This window comes from Pleurodeles waltl, chromosome 4_1, assembly GCF_031143425.1.
Source record: "Pleurodeles waltl isolate 20211129_DDA chromosome 4_1, aPleWal1.hap1.20221129, whole genome shotgun sequence".
In the NCBI taxonomy this organism is placed as follows: domain Eukaryota; kingdom Metazoa; phylum Chordata; class Amphibia; order Caudata; family Salamandridae; genus Pleurodeles; species Pleurodeles waltl.
Window position 1 is genome coordinate 769,828,973 of NC_090442.1, and position 17,783 is coordinate 769,846,755.

Sequence of the window (17,783 nt, forward strand, 5' to 3'; positions counted from 1 at the left end):
TCTCCAGTATTGGAACTTTCATAGATTCACATGCTTGAATAAGAATAGCAAGCAGTGACTTGCACATTTTCTGTATGCATAAGAACACGCTCTACCATATAAAAGATAGCATCTGCACTTAGATAACTGTATGACAGAGAAATAATGTTTAAACACACTCATAAATAAATCCATATGCATATCTTATACGTTACTATTAAACAGAAAATGTGGCGTTAAAAGCAGAAGCGGATGGCGGGAAAAGAGAAACAGCTCACCTTCATCGGAACAAATGCCTAAGGACTGCTTGACTAACCGCTGCATATCGGAGTGTCTCAGCATCCAAACAATAATGCTTTGTGAAAGCATGCGTCGTCCTCCACGTCGCTGCTCGGCAGATGTCAGGTAGGGACACGCCAGAAAACAGTGCACAAAACCTGGAAACTGCCCCAGTTGAGTGTGCATGCACTCTGGAGTCCAGAGGTCGACCAGCCTTTTGATGGCAAATGGTCTATTTTATTCGAGATCCATTTGGAAATGGCCTGCTTAGTGACAGGATGCCCTCTTCTGGGTGCACTGAAGGCTACAAAGAGTTGGTTTGATTTCCTGATCAAACTCGTTCTGTGTAAGTTGAACTTGAGACATCTTTTCAAGTCGAGAGAATGGAGCAATCTTTCTGCTCCAGTTTCAGGTTGTGGAAAGAATGCCTTTAGCACCACTGGCTCAATATGGAAGTCTGATGGGACCTTAGGAATAAACTTAGGGTTGGTACGCAGGATAACTCTATAGTTTATATATAGAAACATTAATTTTATTTATTTTAGAACCACAAGATTCAATATTTGAGGTAAGTACATAAAATGCAAGGTACTTCACACAGGTAAGTACAGAACTTTGATTTAAAACAGTAGTACACACAATTTAGGTTAAAATGGCAATAAGCTATTTTAAAAGTGGACACATTGCAAAAATCAACAGTTCCTGGGGGAGGTAAGTTTGGATAGGTTTCTCAGGTAAGTAAAACACTTACACAGTCAGTCTTCTGGGCATAGGCAGCCCACCGTTGGGGGTTCAAGGCAACCCCAAGGTCACTGCACCAGCAACACAGGGCCGGTCAGGTGCAGAGGTCAAAGAAGGGCCTAAAACACAAAGGCGCCTATGGAGAACAGGGGTGCTCCGGTTCCAGTCTGCTAGCAGGTAGCAGACCCGGGGGGGGGGGGGGGAGGTTTTGTAGGGGGCTGGGGGACACAAACAGGCACACAAAACACACCCTCAGCGGCACAGGGGTGGCCGGGTGCAGTGTGCAAAGTAGGCGTCGGATTTGCTATTAAAAGCAAGGGAGGGACCCGGGGGTCACGTAGGTGATGCAGGCAGGGCACAGGGGGGTTTCTCGGGCCAGCCACCGACTGGGCTAGGAAGAGGGCCGCCTGCTGGTCACTCCTGCACTGGAAGGTGGTTCCTCTAGGTCCTGGGGGCTGCGGGTGCAGTGCTTGGTCCAGGCGTCTGGTTCCTTGTTTCCAGGCAGTCATGGTCAGGGGGAGCTTCTGGAGCCTCTCTGAGGTGTCGCTGTGGGGTTTCAGGGGGGTCGACTCAAGGTACTCACGTCTTCACAGTCACCTGGGAGCCCTCTCTGTGGTGTTAGTTCTCCTGAACTCGACCCGGGGGCATTGGGTGCAGAGTGAGAAGTCTCACGCTTCCGGCGGGAAGAGAGAGTTCTTTAAAAATTGCTTTAAAGTTGCAAAGTTGTTGCAGTTTTTGAACAGTGTTGTTCTCAGGATTTTCTTGGTCCTTAGGGTTCAGGGCAGTCCACTGAGTCCTCAAAGGTCGCTGGCCCCTGTCAGATGCGTTGCTGTGCAGGTTCTTTGAGTCTGGAGACAGGCCGGTAGGGCTGGGGACAAGTCAGTTGTCGTCTCCGTTGTCGCTGCAGGGCTTTCAGGTCAGCAGTCCTTCTTCTTGTTGTAGGTTGCAGGAATCTGATTTCCTGGGTTCAGGGTCGCCCCATAAATACTAAATTTAGGGGTGTGTTTTTTACTGGGGGCAGTAGCCAATGGCTACTGTCCTGGAGGGTGGCTACACTCTCTTTGTGCGTCCTCCCTGAGGGGAGAGGGGCACATCCCTATTCCTATTGGGGAAATCCTCCAATCTCACTACTTTACAATAAATCCCACACTGGCACCAGTGTGCTTTTATTGTGCTGAGAAGTTTGATACCAAACTTCCCAGATTTCAGTGTAGCCATTATGGAACTGTGGAGTTCGTATTTGACAAACTCCCAGACCATATACTCTTTATGGCTACCCTGCACTTACAATGTTTAAGGTTTTACTTAGACACTGTAGAGGCATAGTGCTCAGGCACTTATGCCTTCACCTGTGGTACAGTGCACCCTGCCTTAGGGCTGAAAGGCCTGCTAGAGGGGTGACTTACCTATGCCACAGGCAGTGAGGTGAGCATGGCACTCTGAGGGGAGTGCCATGTTGACTTAGTCATTTTCTCCCCACCAACACACACAAGCTGTGAGGCAGTGTGCATGTGCTGTGTGAGGGGTCCCCAGGGTGGCATAAGACATGCTGCAGCCATTAGAGACCTTCCCTGGCAACAGGGCCCTTGGTACCAGGGGTACCATTTACAAGGGACTTATCTGTGTGCCAGGGCTGTGCCAATTGTGGGAACAAAGGTACATGTTAGGGAAAAGAACCCTGGTGCTGGGGCCTGGTTAGCAGGGTCCCAGCGCACTTTCAATCATAACTGGCATCAACAAAATGCAAAAAGTCAGGGGGGTAACCATGCCAAGGAAGGCATTTCCTTACACTCTTCGATGGTAAATGCTTGTATTTCGCTGACTCTGTGAGCAGATGTTAAAGCTAAGAGGAGCGCTTACTTCCAGGTGCGGTATTTGATGTCTGCTTCATGAATGGGTTCAAACGGTTCCTTCATCAGCTGACCCAAGACTATTTAGTTGCCAAGCTGGAGGCGGGGTTTAACTGGAGGAAAAGACCGAAAAAGACCTTTCATAAATTGCTTAATAAGTCTATGAGATCAGAGGGATGGTTCCTTAGATATTCGTCTATATCTAGAAATGACTGATAAGTGAACCTTGATGGATGCATGGGGAAGACCTCAGCGTGCGAGATGAAGGAGATAAGGTAAGATTTGCTCTGGAGTGGACGAAAGCGGGTGAATGCCCTTAGAGACACACAACAAGCAGAATTGTTTCCACTTTAATTGATATGTCTTACTTGTGCTATCTGCATGCGCTTTAGCCTGAACGGTCTTACAGTTGTTAGGAATATCTAAGTGGCCTAATTCATCGAATTCAGGAGCCATGCAAATGAGTTGAGAGACTTGGGATCCGGGTGTCTCACTTGCCCCTGGTTGATGGTGAATAGCTCTGGAATCAGTGTTATCCTGATGGGTGGACACAACGACAGCAACAGTAGCTCTGTGTACCACGGTTGACACGGCCAGGCTGGAGCAATTAGGAGAATCAGACACTGCTGCGATTTGACTTTGCTCATCACTCGTGGAAGTGGAGGTATTAACACAAGCATAAATCCCTGACCATGCTATTGAAAAGGCTTTTCCCCACAACCTTAGTTGGTGGTGCCAGTTTGCATAAAATCAGCATTTCGTGTTCTGGGACGTTGCAAACAGGTCCAGATTTGGGTTTCCCCATTTTAGGAATATTGCATCTAGCATCTTCTGATTCAATTCCCATTTGTGGGAAGATGTGCCTAGTCTGTTTAGCGAGTCTTCAGTGGTGTTGCATACTCCTGAGAGGTGTTCTGCCCTTATGTGCACCGAATGCTGAATGCACAAGGCCCAAATGGTCTGTGCTTCCTTGGCAAGAGTCTCCCCTTGCTTGTTGATGTAGTTCATGGTGGTCGTATTGCCTGTTTGGACAAGCACTGATGAGCCTCGGATTCTTGGAAGGAAACCCTGCAGCGCCAGGTACATTGCTCTGTGTTTGAGGCGGTTGGTGTGAAGAGTAGCCTGAGAAGGGGGCCACTCATTTGGCGGTCTTGCAGACATGCACCCCATCCCTCCATCAAAGCGTCCGTTGTTATTGTTAGCGGAGGGACCAGAGTTAAGAATCCTAGGCCTCTGGAAATGTTTCCAGGTGTTATCCACCAATCGAGGGAAGTTGACATCCGTGTTGTTACCTGAACAATGTCCTCGAAGGAGCCTTGTGTCTGCTTCCATTGCTTGGGCAGCTCCTCCTGGAGTGGACACATACGAAGGAGACAGAGTGGGAATAAGATTGATACACGAGGACATCATCCCCAGTAATGACTTGAAGCACCAAACTGAAGAGACCTTCTTTGCTGAACTGCTCCTGCTAGCTTGATGAGCTTGAGTTGTCTTTCCACTGCTGGATAAGCTCTTGTTTGGATTGTATTCAGTACAGCGCCCAGGAAAACTATTCTCATGGTTGGCTGAAGCTGGGGTTTTTCTGAATTGAGAGAGAGACCGAAGTGTCTGAAAAGCCCTTAGGTCGCCTTGAGAGAATGACGTAGTGACTGATTGTCGGAGGCCTTCACTAACCAGTCATCCAGGTATGGAAATATTTGATGTCTTTGGTGCCCTAGATATGCTGCAACAGGGGCTAGACACTTTGTAAAAATCCAGGGAGTGGACTTGAGCTCGAAAGGTAGCACCTTGAATTGAAAGTGCCGGCCAGCTACCATAAATCTCAGGAACTTTCTGTGCTTCGGGTGAATGGGTATGTGGAAGTAGGCATCCCGTAGCTCTAAGGAAGCCATGTAATCTTCTCTGTTGAGAAGCTCTAAGACGTCCTTCAATGTCACCATGCGGAAGGACTGCTTCTTCAGATACTTGTTCAGCTCCCTTAAATCCAGGATGGGTCTCCATAGCCGAGATTTTTTTCTGATTAGGAATAATCGAGAATAGAAACCTTTCCACTTTTGTGAATGGGGTATGACTTCTGTTGCTCCATTGGATAACATGACCTCCGTTTCCAGGAGGAGAAGGTGGAGATGGTGTTGACGACATAGGAAGGTGGTGTCCACAGGGTCATACATGTAAATTATAGCAGATAAATGTAATTTATTATGTCTAGGACCCACTTGTCGTTCGTTATCGGACGCCAACGCTGAAGGTGGTGCTTTAGAGAGGAAGGACAGGTAGCCGGCCCTTGGATGTTGTTATTGTCTGTGGGAGGGATCTTTGGTTTGCCTCCCTGACTTTCCTTTTGCAGGAGGCCTGCTATATGCAGCTGCCGGTGGTTGTCTTTGAAGATATTGGGGTCTGGAGAATTGGAAGTGAGAGGAATAAGTTGGGTACCTGTATGGTTGGTAACCTCCACAAAAGGAAGACTGCCCGCTACCTCTGGCACCCCGAAAGGGTGTGCGCTTATATTGCAGGGAGCCTAATGATCTTGCAGTATCTGTGTCTGCCTTGATTGCTTGGAGACATCGTCAACATGTTTGCCAAAAAGGTCTTGTCCATCGTAAGGAAGATCCAGAACCTTAGTTTGGACTTTGGACCGAACGTTGGTGGCCTTAAGCCATTCCTGTCGCCTTACTACTGCTGATCCGGACAGAAGCTGAAACCCCATAGCAGCAATGTCGAACGCACAATCTCTTACTTCTGAAGATGTGCGCTGTCCCTCTAGCAGAATCTTCCTCGCGTCAGCCTTCTTAGAGTCTGGAAGGTCATCAAACGAGTGAGCGATGTCCGACCAGAGCTGCCTATCGTACCTTCCCGGGAGCGCCAAGGAGTTTGCAGCGCGCACCACAATCGCAGACATGGAGGAGAACCTTTTTCCAATGTTATCAAGGCGCCTACCATCCTTATCCAGACGTGCAGTTAGAGGTGACAAAGGGTTCCTCGAACACCGTTGTGCCGCTTGAGAAATCACTGAATCCGGCTTCGGTTGCCCCACAAGGCAAGCAGGAGGATCATCATTTGTCTTGTATTTTTTATCTAGCTTCGGCAAGACCGCTGGTACCGTAGCAGGGTTATGCATTATTTTCAAACCCTGATTCCATACATGATCTATATTAGGGATAGCCCTGACAACCTTCATATAAGGCTCCTTAAAGTCATACAAGAAACAATCTTGTTGTGTCGTTGGCATTTGCAGTTCAAACCGTGCAGCCACTTTCTCCAATAAATTATGGAAAGTACCAATATCTTCAGGAGGGGACTCAACAGAAGCGGACTCCGGGGAGGCGGGTGGTGGCAATACATAATCATCCCACTAATCCGGCTCTGAAAGTACTTCATGCTTCGTCAGATGATGACGCTGAAGAAGAGGGACTTGTGGATCCTGTGGAACTTGTGGAGGAATCTGCAGAGCAGCAGGAAGAACTGGTAGAAGCACCGGAGTACTTGGTGCCGTAACCACTGGGTTAGGAACTACTGCAGGCTGTGGACAGAAGCATTCTTCATAATCTGCTAGCATGGCTTGCAGGTCAGAAACCAGACCAGAGGGTAAGGATACCATTCCCTGCTGCTGTTGATGAGGGATTGGGTCATAGTAGTGCTGGTCATAATATGAGTTATTATCAGAGTATTCCTGACATTTTACATGCAATTGTGACGGCCTCCTGGCCACACCATATTGCCCGTCCTCATCGGAATACTCATCATCCCCATCCAAAAAGCGTGATGGCAAAAGTCTTGACACCTTACTAGGTGATGTGACGCACGGCGTCAAATGAGTTTTAGATATCCTTTGGAGAGGAGTATGTTCCGATGACTGGTAAAGAGGTAATGAAGATGGTCTTTGTCTTTATGGAGGTATCATCTTGACCGTCGACGATAGAAAGCCCGCTGTCACCAACGGTGGCGTCGACGAGAAAGTAGCCACTGAAGCATCGATGACGAAATTCCTGTTGTCACCGGTTTCGACGACGTAGGCGTCGTCAGAAGCACCATCAACGGGACCGTCGACGTGAAATCAACCGTCGATGGGAGGGTCGGCGATGAATAGAGTCCTGGTGACGAGATGGGTCGCCCAGTCGATGAAGAGGAAAGCACCGTTGACGAGGATCCTGATGCCGCCGCTGTCGACATTGAGATAGTGACTATAACAGGTGTCACTGACGATACAGTCATCAACGAGAGCACCGTCGACGATGGTGCTACCAACGGTGCATAACTTGGCTTCTTGAATTTTATGTTTGATCTTCGTAGATGGCTCAGAAATAGTCGTTTTGAACCCTCTCTGTCTTTCAAAGTCTTTGTAGAAAACATTCTACATATTTTGCAGTCCTTGGTCTTATGACTTGGGTATAAGCAGTAAATGCAATCCTCATGCGGATCATCCACATATAATCTTTTCTTCAGACAGGAGGCACAGGATCTAAAAAGGCCCTTTCTTGGTGTCTCTGACATGGCAGCCAGTTTGAAGCACCAAAGAAGAAAAGAAAACGTCACATTTAAGGAGTAAGCTTCTGAGAGAAAAACTCTTGAGCAGAGCTCAAAGGAGACTCCTCAGCACGATGTGCAGTGGAAAATCTGACAGAAGGCAGCTCCTTACAGGAGGTTCTATGGGGTGAGGGAATGTGATTCGTTCATGTAGGAAAATTCCCCCCTCTGTTGCAGGTACCCCCCACTTTTTGCCTGATATTGATGCTGCCCTGACTATGAAGTGTGCTGGGTCTCTGCAAACCAGGCCCCAGCACCAGTGTTCTTTCACCAAAAATCTACCATTGTTTCCACAATTGGCACAGCCCTGGCACACAGATAAGTCTCTTGTAAAAGGTACCAGTGGTATCAAGGGCCCTGTTACCAGGGAAGGTCCCTAGGGGCTGCAGCATGTGTTGTTCCACCCTAAGGGACCCCCTCACTTAACACATGCACACTGCCATTGCAGATTGTGTGTGTTGGTGGGGAGAAAAAAGGCAAAGTCGACATGGCATCCCCCTCAGGATGTCATGCACACAAAATACTGCCTGTGGCATAGGTAAGTCACCCCTCTAGCAGGCCTTAATGCCCTAAGGCAGGGTGCACTATACCACAGGTGAGGGCATAGCTGCATGAGCAATATGCCCCTACAGTGTCCAAGTCTATTCTTAGACATTGTAAGTACAGTGTGGCCATATTAAGTATATGGTCTGGGAGTTTGTCAAAACGAACTTCACATTTTTATAATGGCTACACTGAATACTGGGAAGTTTGGTATCACACTTCTCAGAATAATAATCCCACACTGATGCCAGTGCTGGATTTACTACAAAATGCACACAGAGGGCATCTTAGAGATGCTCCCTGTATTTTACCCAATCCTTCAGTGCAGGACTGACTGGCCTGTGCCAGCCTGCCACTGAGACTAGACTCTGACCCCATGGGGTGAGAGCCTTTGTGCTCTCTGAGGCCAGAAACAAAGCCTGCACTGGGTTGAGGTGCTTCACACCTCCCCCCTGCAGGAACGGTAACACCTAGCAGTGAGACTCAAAGGCTCAGGGTTCATGTTACAATGCCCCAGGGCACTCCAGCTACTGGAAATGCCCACCCCCTGGACACAGTCCCCACTTTTGGCGGCAAGTCCAGAGGAGATAATGAGAAAAACAAAGAGGAGTCACCCTCAAGCCAGATCCACCTCTAAGGTGTCCTGAGCTGAGGTGACCCCTGCCTTAGGAAATCCTCCATCTTGTTTTGGAGGATTCGCCCCGATAGGATTAGGGATGTGCCCCAAAGAGGGTGTAGTCACCCTCAAGGACAGTAGCCATTGGCTACTGCCCCCCAGACCTAAACACCCCCCTAAATTGAGTATTTAGGGGCGACCCTGGACCCAGAAATCCAGATTCCTGCAACCTGCAGAAAGAAGGACTGCTGACCTGAAAGTTCCGCAGAGACGACGTAGACAACAACTCACTTGGCCCCAGCCCTACCGGCCTGTCTCCAGACTCTAAGAACCTGCACAGCTACACATCTAGCGGGACCAGCGACCTCTGGGGACTCAGAGGACTGACCTGCCCCTAAAGGACCAAGAACCTCCCGAGGACTGTGGCTCTGTCCAAAAACAGCAACAAGAAACCAACTTTAAAGAGACTCCAACTTCTCGCCAGAAGCTCGAGTCTTCACACTCTGCACCCAACGCCCCCGTCTTGAGTTTGGAGAAATCAACACCGTAGAGAGGACTCCCAGGAGACTCCAACGACGTGGACACCCTGAGTCGACCTCACTGCACCCCCACAGTGACGCCTGCAGAGGATCCAGAGGCTCTCCCTGACGGCGACTGCCTGGTAACAAAGGAACCCAACGCCTGGACCAAGCACGGCACCCACAGCCCCCAAGACTGAGAGGAACCACCTACCAGTGCAGGAGTGACCAGCAGGCGTCCCTCACCCTAGCCCAGGCAGTGGCTGACCCGAGAAGCCCCCCTGTGCCCTGCCTGCATCGCCAGAGTGTCCCCCGGGTCCCTCCATTGTTTTCAACGACAAACCCGACACCTACTTTGCACACTGCACCCAGCCGCCCCTTCGCCGCTGAGGGTGTATTTTGTGTGCCTGTGTGTGTGCCTGTGTGTGTGTCCCCCAGTACTCTACAAAACCCCCCTGGGTCTGCTCCCTGAGGATGCAGGTACTTACCTGCTAGCAGACTGGAACCGGAGTATCCCTGTTCTTCATAGGCGCCTATGTTGTTTGGGCCCTCCTTTGACCTCTGCACCTGACCGGCCCTGTGTTGCTGGTGTTGAGGGTTTGGAGTTGCCTTGAACCCCCACCGATGGACAGCCTATGCCCAGGAGACTGAACTTGTAAGTGCTTTACTTACCTGAGAAACTAACCAATACTTACCACCCCCAGGAACTATTGATTTTTGCACTGTATCCACTTGAAAAATAGCTTATTGCCATTTTTGCCAAAACTGTGTGTACTACTGTTTCAAATCAAAGTTCTATACTTACCTTTGTGAAGTACCTTTCAATTTATGTACTTACCTAAAGTTTGAATCTGGAGTTAAGTCCTTGAGTGTGTGTTCTCATGTATTGCCTGTGTGTGTACAACATATGCTTAACACTACCCTCTGATAAGCCTACTGCTCAACCACACTAACCCAAAATAGAAAATTAGTATTATCTAATTTTGCTACTATCAGCCTCTAAGGGGAACCTTTGGACTGTTCACACGATCTCTCACTTTGAGATATTATAAACAAAGCCAGCTTCCTACAGTACATTTTTAAGTTTGGGTCTATTTTACAAAATGACTGATAGGTTGTTGAACTAAGGCCTAAAGCATGTAATGTAGATCTACATTTTGGGTCTATGTTGTACATTCCACCGGGGACTCCCATCTCGATGACTGGGAAGTATTCAAGCATGTGAATCTATGAAAGTTCCAATACTGGAGTAAGATCCAATACTGGATAACAATGCATTTACAGTGTCTTGGTTCAGTGACTCAGGCACAAAACCTGCCAACGTGTGGAATTAGGGAGGTGCCCACTCAGAGGAGGACTCACATATCAGGAAAATGCATTTTTCAGCTAGGCCACTGGCAGTTTGAACAGTCTGATGTGGCTGTAACATACCATCAACCTATTTGGCAAGTTAAGCATACCTACAGGCATTTCAGTGATAAAGGACTCACAGGAAATTTCAAAATGTTCTTTTGCATCTGTCTACCTCTGGTAGTTGGTAATCTGGGAAATCATACAAGAGTAGTAAGGTCCTACAGAACAGATTAATAGAAGTGCCATAACATTTGAATGTGGTGAAAATATGATCTGTTGCTGCAAGTCAAACATCCTCTGTACCAAGTCCTGTTGAAAACAATACTTTGCACTGTAAAGAGCATCCAGCGAGTAACTTAAGAAATGTAAAGGGAGTTAAAGCAACCTGGCAGAATGGGCTCAGCTCACCTATAAAAACACCCAATATGTAATGCCTCAAAAGAGAGCTTTACTGCGGTCACTATGTATCGCGCAAACCTCTACACAGGGATTTATTAGGAGGAACATGAAATGCTACAAGGGTAAGGGGTCATTTGTTGCTTCTTACACAAAACCTATATCTAGCACACTTGTAGCAGTTGTTCTCCAAGAGGGTAATGTGGAAGCTTACCAGTTTGTCCCTAAGCTTCAGGACTAGATCAACAATCTCCACCTCCGACTTGTCTTTCATCCACATCTCAATATCCTAAAGAAAAGGAGAGAAGTTACAGCAGTCCTAATTTTTTTCTCCAATACTTCTCATTAATTGAAATGAGCTGTGATTAATGGCAAGAGAAGTCTTTGCACTGTTTTGTCGACAGACTCGAGAAGAGCAGGGCGAGGAAGCATAAGTCCTTGCTTCCTTTCACTGAAGACATTGTGGGTGGTCGAGAGTCTTCCATACTACATTGACAATAATGAGAAACAGTACTTGTGAGGTCCTTTCTTACTCAAAACTAACATCAGCACACAAATGTAAACCTATGTCTTTCCGAGAACTAATGCGCACAATTATTCCTACCTACTGCGATGTCATAAGTCCTTCTCCACCTGAAATAATACACACACCTATTTTCATGTAGCATAACATTAATTAATTTTGTAACCTGTATGACACCCTACATTTAGCACAGAACTACCAGCATTGGCTCTCTGCCACATGTCCTTTCCCCTCATAACATTCTCTCACAATTAATTTGTGTGTGTGAATCTGTAATGTTTTGTTAAATGACACCGGTCTCGTGCAGCTCACCAAGTAATACTTCCTCCTGTCAATATCATCTGGTGAAGTTCCCTTTCCTCCAATTTGTACATCTTAGCTCATTCCCAGATGGCTCAGTGATCCATTTGAAAAACTTCTCTCATCCCATGTTCTATGGTCCTTCACTCGCAGCTTTGTGTGCTAACGTCTACTGTCTTTGTCCTATGGTTAAATATTTAGGTAGACCACAATTTGTGTTTTGACCAATAACATAAATAAAATGCGGTCCATTACACCAGATACTCTAAAGTTCTCAGCACCTCAAAAGTCATCTAGGCTCCCATCAGAGAAATATTTCATGGAAACATCAGCAACATCTCTTCTGCAAGTACCCTGAAGGGCTCTAAGCAATTCAACAATACCAGGATCACCAACGAGTTCTCCATTCACTTGTCCTTCAACAATAAATATGGACAAAAGGGTCAACAGTGCCCACGTAAAGAAAATGACATGCTGCATGTACCCTTTCCATCTCCAAACCTGGCTTAGTTTTCTGCCAAAGTCAGCAAGTCACTCGATGCTCATCACTCATGTGTTCGCTGTGGGGCAGCTGAAGAAAGCTTAGCGGGTCGCGTTTGATCACATTAACAGAGAAAGTTGCAGTTAAAGATTCTCAGCGTGACTACACTGTATTCTGGTTTTAATGTACAGTAAAGCATGCAGAGAAGCAATGTGAACAATCTGTTCTCTAATTTGACAGTAATGCCTGTTTTGCCATCAGTAAGTAGAGGTTTGCTGACATATGCAAAGCAAGAAGTCTTGCAGGAGACAGTGGAACTCACAGCTTCACAGATGACTTCAAGGTGGAGGGTTTCTAGCTTCTGGCTCATCTCCTTATGTCTCTGGCGGTACCAGCCATCAAAGTTAGGGGACCTGAAAAAGCGCCTGTGAAAGAATGACATAAGATCAACTAAGATTCTGAAGCAGAATCCAATGAGCACATTTACCCTTACTAAGCCTTCTGCTCTCCATGCTATCAGTGTTGCTGCTCCACTTTCAATTTAGAACACACAAAAATAATAGATGGACTGCTTGAAGGGCCTGGCTTGGCAGTTCAGACTGGACTGTTCCTACTGGAGCAGGACCAGGGCTGATTTGCATACGGCTGGGTTAAATCTGAGATTTTAGCTTCCATTCATTATTTTCTTGTATTCCTCACAGACACGATCTAATTGCGATGGGTATAAATCCAAGATTTGTAAGCATGGCAAATCACAGGTGATGGTCCGAAGGCCCTGAACTGCAGGCACGGGGAGATTAAGCGATTTGCCCAGAATCACAGGATGTTGAGCCGGCGCAGAGACTGAAAACTGATTCCTCCAGCTCCAAAGTCGGCAGCTCAGCCAGTTACACCACACCCTCTCCCATTATGCCCAGACATGGGTCCTGTGCACGCTTTGCCACCAAGATGCACCGGACTTAAGATGCCCAAATAGACCGAAACTAGTCTTGAGTGCTTGGTTCCGGATCAGACAGAGCCCGTCTTGGTAGTTCTAGTTTGACTGTTCCTATTGGAGTGGGACCAAAGCTGATTAAAATGTTACTGGGTCAAATCTGAGGTGACATGCTGTGAAAACAATGGTGGACTGGAATGCAGCCCCGAGTAATAATCAGTGGCTGAGATTAAATCAAGCATCCAATCGATCACTTTTTTTTTTAATTCTCCACTTCCAGTCTAATATCTTACGCCATGTCAGAGGCCACCTCCCCTTCATGGAATCTCTCATTTATAACGAGTTGACAGACTTCTTATAACACAGTCTTCTACTACCTTCCACTTAAATGTGGTCTACCACCACTCAGGTATTGCTTCCAATTAAAACAACTTCCTCAAACATCTGTTCAATTTCTCACTCTCTTGTCTGGCAAGGCACAGAATGGTTATCCGATCTGACACACACTCCTGCTACATGGATGCATGATTAGTTACACCCATACCTGTAGAGTCCAAGCCAATCCCCCTTGAGGACTGAAGTAAGCTGGGGGCCTGCATGTTCCAGAGTCTTCAAAAACTCCTCCTGCCGGAAAGGACGCACCTGAGGTGGATTCTGAACCGCAGGGAGACAGATGACAACAGTAGTTTGAAAAATATATAAATAACGCCATGGCACACAGAACAGGAAAAAATACGGAGCGGATTAATGGGGTTATAAATGTTGGTAGGAGAGGGTGATTACCATGGTGCTGTGAAACAGAGACCACAAGGGAAGTAGGAGACTGAGACAACTAGGACGTGTAGAGGGAGGGACGATTGGAGAAGGAGGGGGAGACTGGAGGGTTAGTTGAGGGTATCAAAGAAAGAGTTATTAAATAATGGGTGGAGGAACCAATTCAGATTACTTGGGTGAATGGAGATGTTGAGGGGGTTTGTTGGGCCACAGAAAGAGGGAAAATTGGAGCAACAAAAGCTATCCCATGTTTCTTCAGCTCATCATCAGCGCAGACCCTGAAGATTCACACGAAGAGTGGAATTATATAGACAGAGACACAGTAAGAGGGCCAGAGAGAGTGAGAAAGGGAGAGAGAGAGAGAGCCAGAGAGCACAAGAGCATTTCAGGCAGAAGCTTAAGCAACCTGAGCTCCCAGTGCATGACTGATGCCGCATTAAGAGTTACAGCCTACGGAGGCCCTCAAGTGAAACAAAATATTTTGAGCTCCTAAGGAGGTTGTTATGGATTTAAAGGAGCATTGCTAGTTAATGTGAATTAAGTAATATTTTATTACCAATAGCAAATACCACAACTCGATTACATTTCTGTCTTGTTTTATCAAGATGGGATATGTTCAAGTGACCGATTAGTGTGCTGAAGATGATAGGTTGTGGAAATGATCTGGATTTGCATGTTTCAATAGGATAAGTTGCTGGCATCATGAAGTCTTACTGTCAAGACAGTTGGGCTCAGCGTGCTGCTTGTGCACATAGCAGAAGATCTCTAATGGACCATACACAAGAAAATGATTCAGGAATTGTCATGTTTACTTTATGGTTTTCTGAGTGATGCATGCCACGTTTGGATGTTTCAGAGCCTGTCCCTAATGAGAAAAGGTATTCTAGTTATTCTATGAATGAAAAATGGGCAGATGTCAGTGGAAAGAATGCCTAGACAAGTGCTGCTTATGAAAACAAATGACTCTTCTTTGTAATCATCGGACATGAGCTGGGAAGATGTAAAAGCCTTGGCATTTGAAATTCAGAAGGGTTTCAGTCCCATGTGACACCATTCAGTAGCCTTCTACAAGACCGATTATGAAATGGTGCTGTGGAGTGTGGAGTTTGGAAATAGTTTGTGGGTCTACCTTAAGGGAGTCCTTTTCTAGTAGATGTAGTTGTAACTACAGATGCTGGTTTGCAGTCTTTTGGTCACTTGTGGGGTACTCCAGAAGCCTCTGCTATCGGTGCTGCTGTTTACTATGCTTATATAAAGAGTGGGAATTCACCAAAAGCAGGGCATGTAGTGTCATCAGCACGGCAATGTAATACACTTATGTATTATATTTGCACCCCAATGGTCTAAATATGATTTTCTGCTAATGGCTCCACCATTACTCCTCCGCACCTGCAGACGTGTTAGAAAACAGGTGCTGCTGATTGGGGGTAGCATATAAAACATAAAATCATAGACAGATAACGTGAATAACTGGGATGGTTTTCAGCCAGGGGTTCATAATGACATCAAAGACAGGCAATACTTTGCTCTCATTGTTCACGTGATGTCACTTGGAACTCTTCAGGGGAAAACATCCCCGTTATTCAGTTACTCATCTACAGTTCTATAGATTATGCGAATCGTACAGGAGCAAGTAGTCATTTACAAAGGGTGATGTTTTACACCAAATAATGTACTGAACCTTTTACTAGCTTACACTTGTGCTCTGCTGAAAGATGTTTAAGGAAAAGTCTCATATTCAGGGGGATTTCTCATTACCACTCTCTTCAATATGATAGGGAAGAAATGGTCCTGGCTCCTTTGAAAAGGGCATCAAATCTAATGTAGCAAAGCTAAGCAGCTCTCAGACACAGAGAGTACTGTACCTTCCAAGGGGTTATGGCTTTCTGCAAGGGCATCAGACTGACCACGTACCGTTCCTTGAGGAGAAAGATAATAAAGATATCAGATTGACTTCAGACTTCTCTACAATATGTTTTTAGAGAAAGGCAGAAGTGAGGTGGAGAACGCAAGATCACCATACCTTTAGCCAAATAAATTCACTTTGAATATAAATTTGTAGCTGTATGCTTACATTCCAAAGATGAGCCATTGGCTGGCTTGCTCCACTTTCTTGCTTCGGCTCATTCCAAGCGACCTCTTTCAAACAACAACCTATCCCAAACATATATAGGTTTTGGAACAAACCATACCCATTTGTTGCCATCTCTGTCTGCATTGTTCTGTTCACAGTTATGTCTGCCAGCTCCATTCAGACCATAAACTCGATACAAGGTTCGCAAGGCCTCAGTAGAATCTCCTACTAAATTACCCACCACTTGTTTTGCCCTTGTGCTCGACCTACAACGAGCTTCAGATATTACTCAACGTTAAAACGAGTTGCTTACTTGTAACTTCAGTTCTCCAGCATTAGTACCTGTAGAGGAACGGTTATGATTGGCTGCCTTCTCCACAAGAAATAATCTTTCCACTGTGTAGATGAGATTTAATGTATGTCTTTTTATTCCAAAGACCCACAACAGTAATCAGCGTCTGTTCGGGTCCAGAGCGAGTCTCCAACTGCCACTCCTTACAGACTCTAAAACCTGTCCAGGCGCTGATGTAATAAGATTCTAACACATACAGATCAGGAAATAAATAACAGACTACAAGAGAATAAGTTGTCACAATAACTAAGAAACAACATTAACAAGACCATGATCTAATATATGCATAAACATATATTACAGAATCTTTCATAGATTCACATGCTTGAATCATCCCTGAAGTGAAAGTCCCACGGTACATCAACATAGCAGTATTCATTATTACCATAAGCCCCTAAGGGCAATGAACAGTTTGTTTAATAACATATCAATGTCCTTCTGTTGAATGACCAAAGTTGACTTATGACCAATCAGGTGTCAGCACCCTCTAGAATACTCCCAAGAGAGGCTGATTCCCTCAGATTTTCAAGCACAATTGGGAATTTGTATCCCTAGATGGAAGGGGAACCTTTCAGGGTAGGAGGGTGGGTCGCAACCTAGGAGATCTATAGAAGACATCATCCCAATAGCGATTTGTAAATGAAAACTGAAATGCACTTTCTTGCTTGTATTGTTAGTGCTAGACGCTGCAGTCTCTGTTGTCTGTCCTGTGAAAGGTATGCTTTGTCTTGTTGGGTATCTAGAATTGTCCTGAGAAATAGGATTTTGTGATGCTGGAAAGGTGGAGGATTTTAGGTGGTTGACCGTCAGACCCAGATGTTTGAAGAGTGCTAGACAGGCTGAGGTGGTATATGATGCCTGCGCTGCCGATGGAGCCTTGATCAACCAGTCGTCGAGATACAGGAATATGTGGTGTCCTGAGCTTCTCAACATGTCAGCTACCGGGCCTAGGCACTTTGTGGTGCCGATATGAGGCCAATAGGAAGAACTTTGAATTGGTAGTTAGAGTCTGCTATTGTGAACCTGAGGAATCTTGTAAATCCAGACTGGTCATATAATCGTTGTGGTTCAAGAGTTTAATGACATCTGAAAGAGTTATCATACAGAAAGATTGTTTCTTTGGGAATTTGTTCAGTTTCTGTAAATCTAATACGTATCTCCACTCCTGATTTCTTCTTGATTAGGAAAAAACGGGAATAGAAAACCCTTCTCCTTTCTTTATGAAGGAACTCTTTCTATTGCTCATTTCTCTAGCATGATGCATGCTTCCAACGCAGTAAGTGAAGATGATGCGGGTGCACACCTGATGGCAGAGTTGATGGCGGTTGATGGAAGAATTCCAGAGTATTCCCATGGGTAACAAGGTCTAGAACCCACTTATTTGACGTTATGCTTCGCCAATGGTTATTGTGGTTGGAGACAGTCGCACCCAAGTTTAATCTGGGAGTGGTGGGAGCAAACACTCGATACAGGTCACTTTGATCTGCTGAAATCCTTCCCATGAGAGGTCTGCTTTCTGCAAGGACCTTGCTTGTGATAAGCAGCC

The 17,783-nt window shown here is 46.1% G+C and overlaps 1 protein-coding gene across 1 annotated transcript in view; it reads right to left on the reverse strand.

The window, feature by feature from the left end:
* DENND6B (DENN domain containing 6B) overlaps positions 1–17,783 on the reverse strand; it is a 367,826-nt gene that overhangs the window by 37,281 nt on the left and 312,762 nt on the right. The window contains exons 16-19 of the mRNA XM_069229420.1: positions 15,677–15,730; positions 13,582–13,691; positions 12,426–12,528; positions 11,014–11,088 (exon numbers count right to left, since the gene is read on the reverse strand). Of these exons, the coding sequence (XP_069085521.1) occupies positions 11,014–11,088; positions 12,426–12,528; positions 13,582–13,691; positions 15,677–15,730 (342 nt within the window). The remainder of the gene's footprint in view (positions 1–11,013; positions 11,089–12,425; positions 12,529–13,581; positions 13,692–15,676; positions 15,731–17,783) is intronic.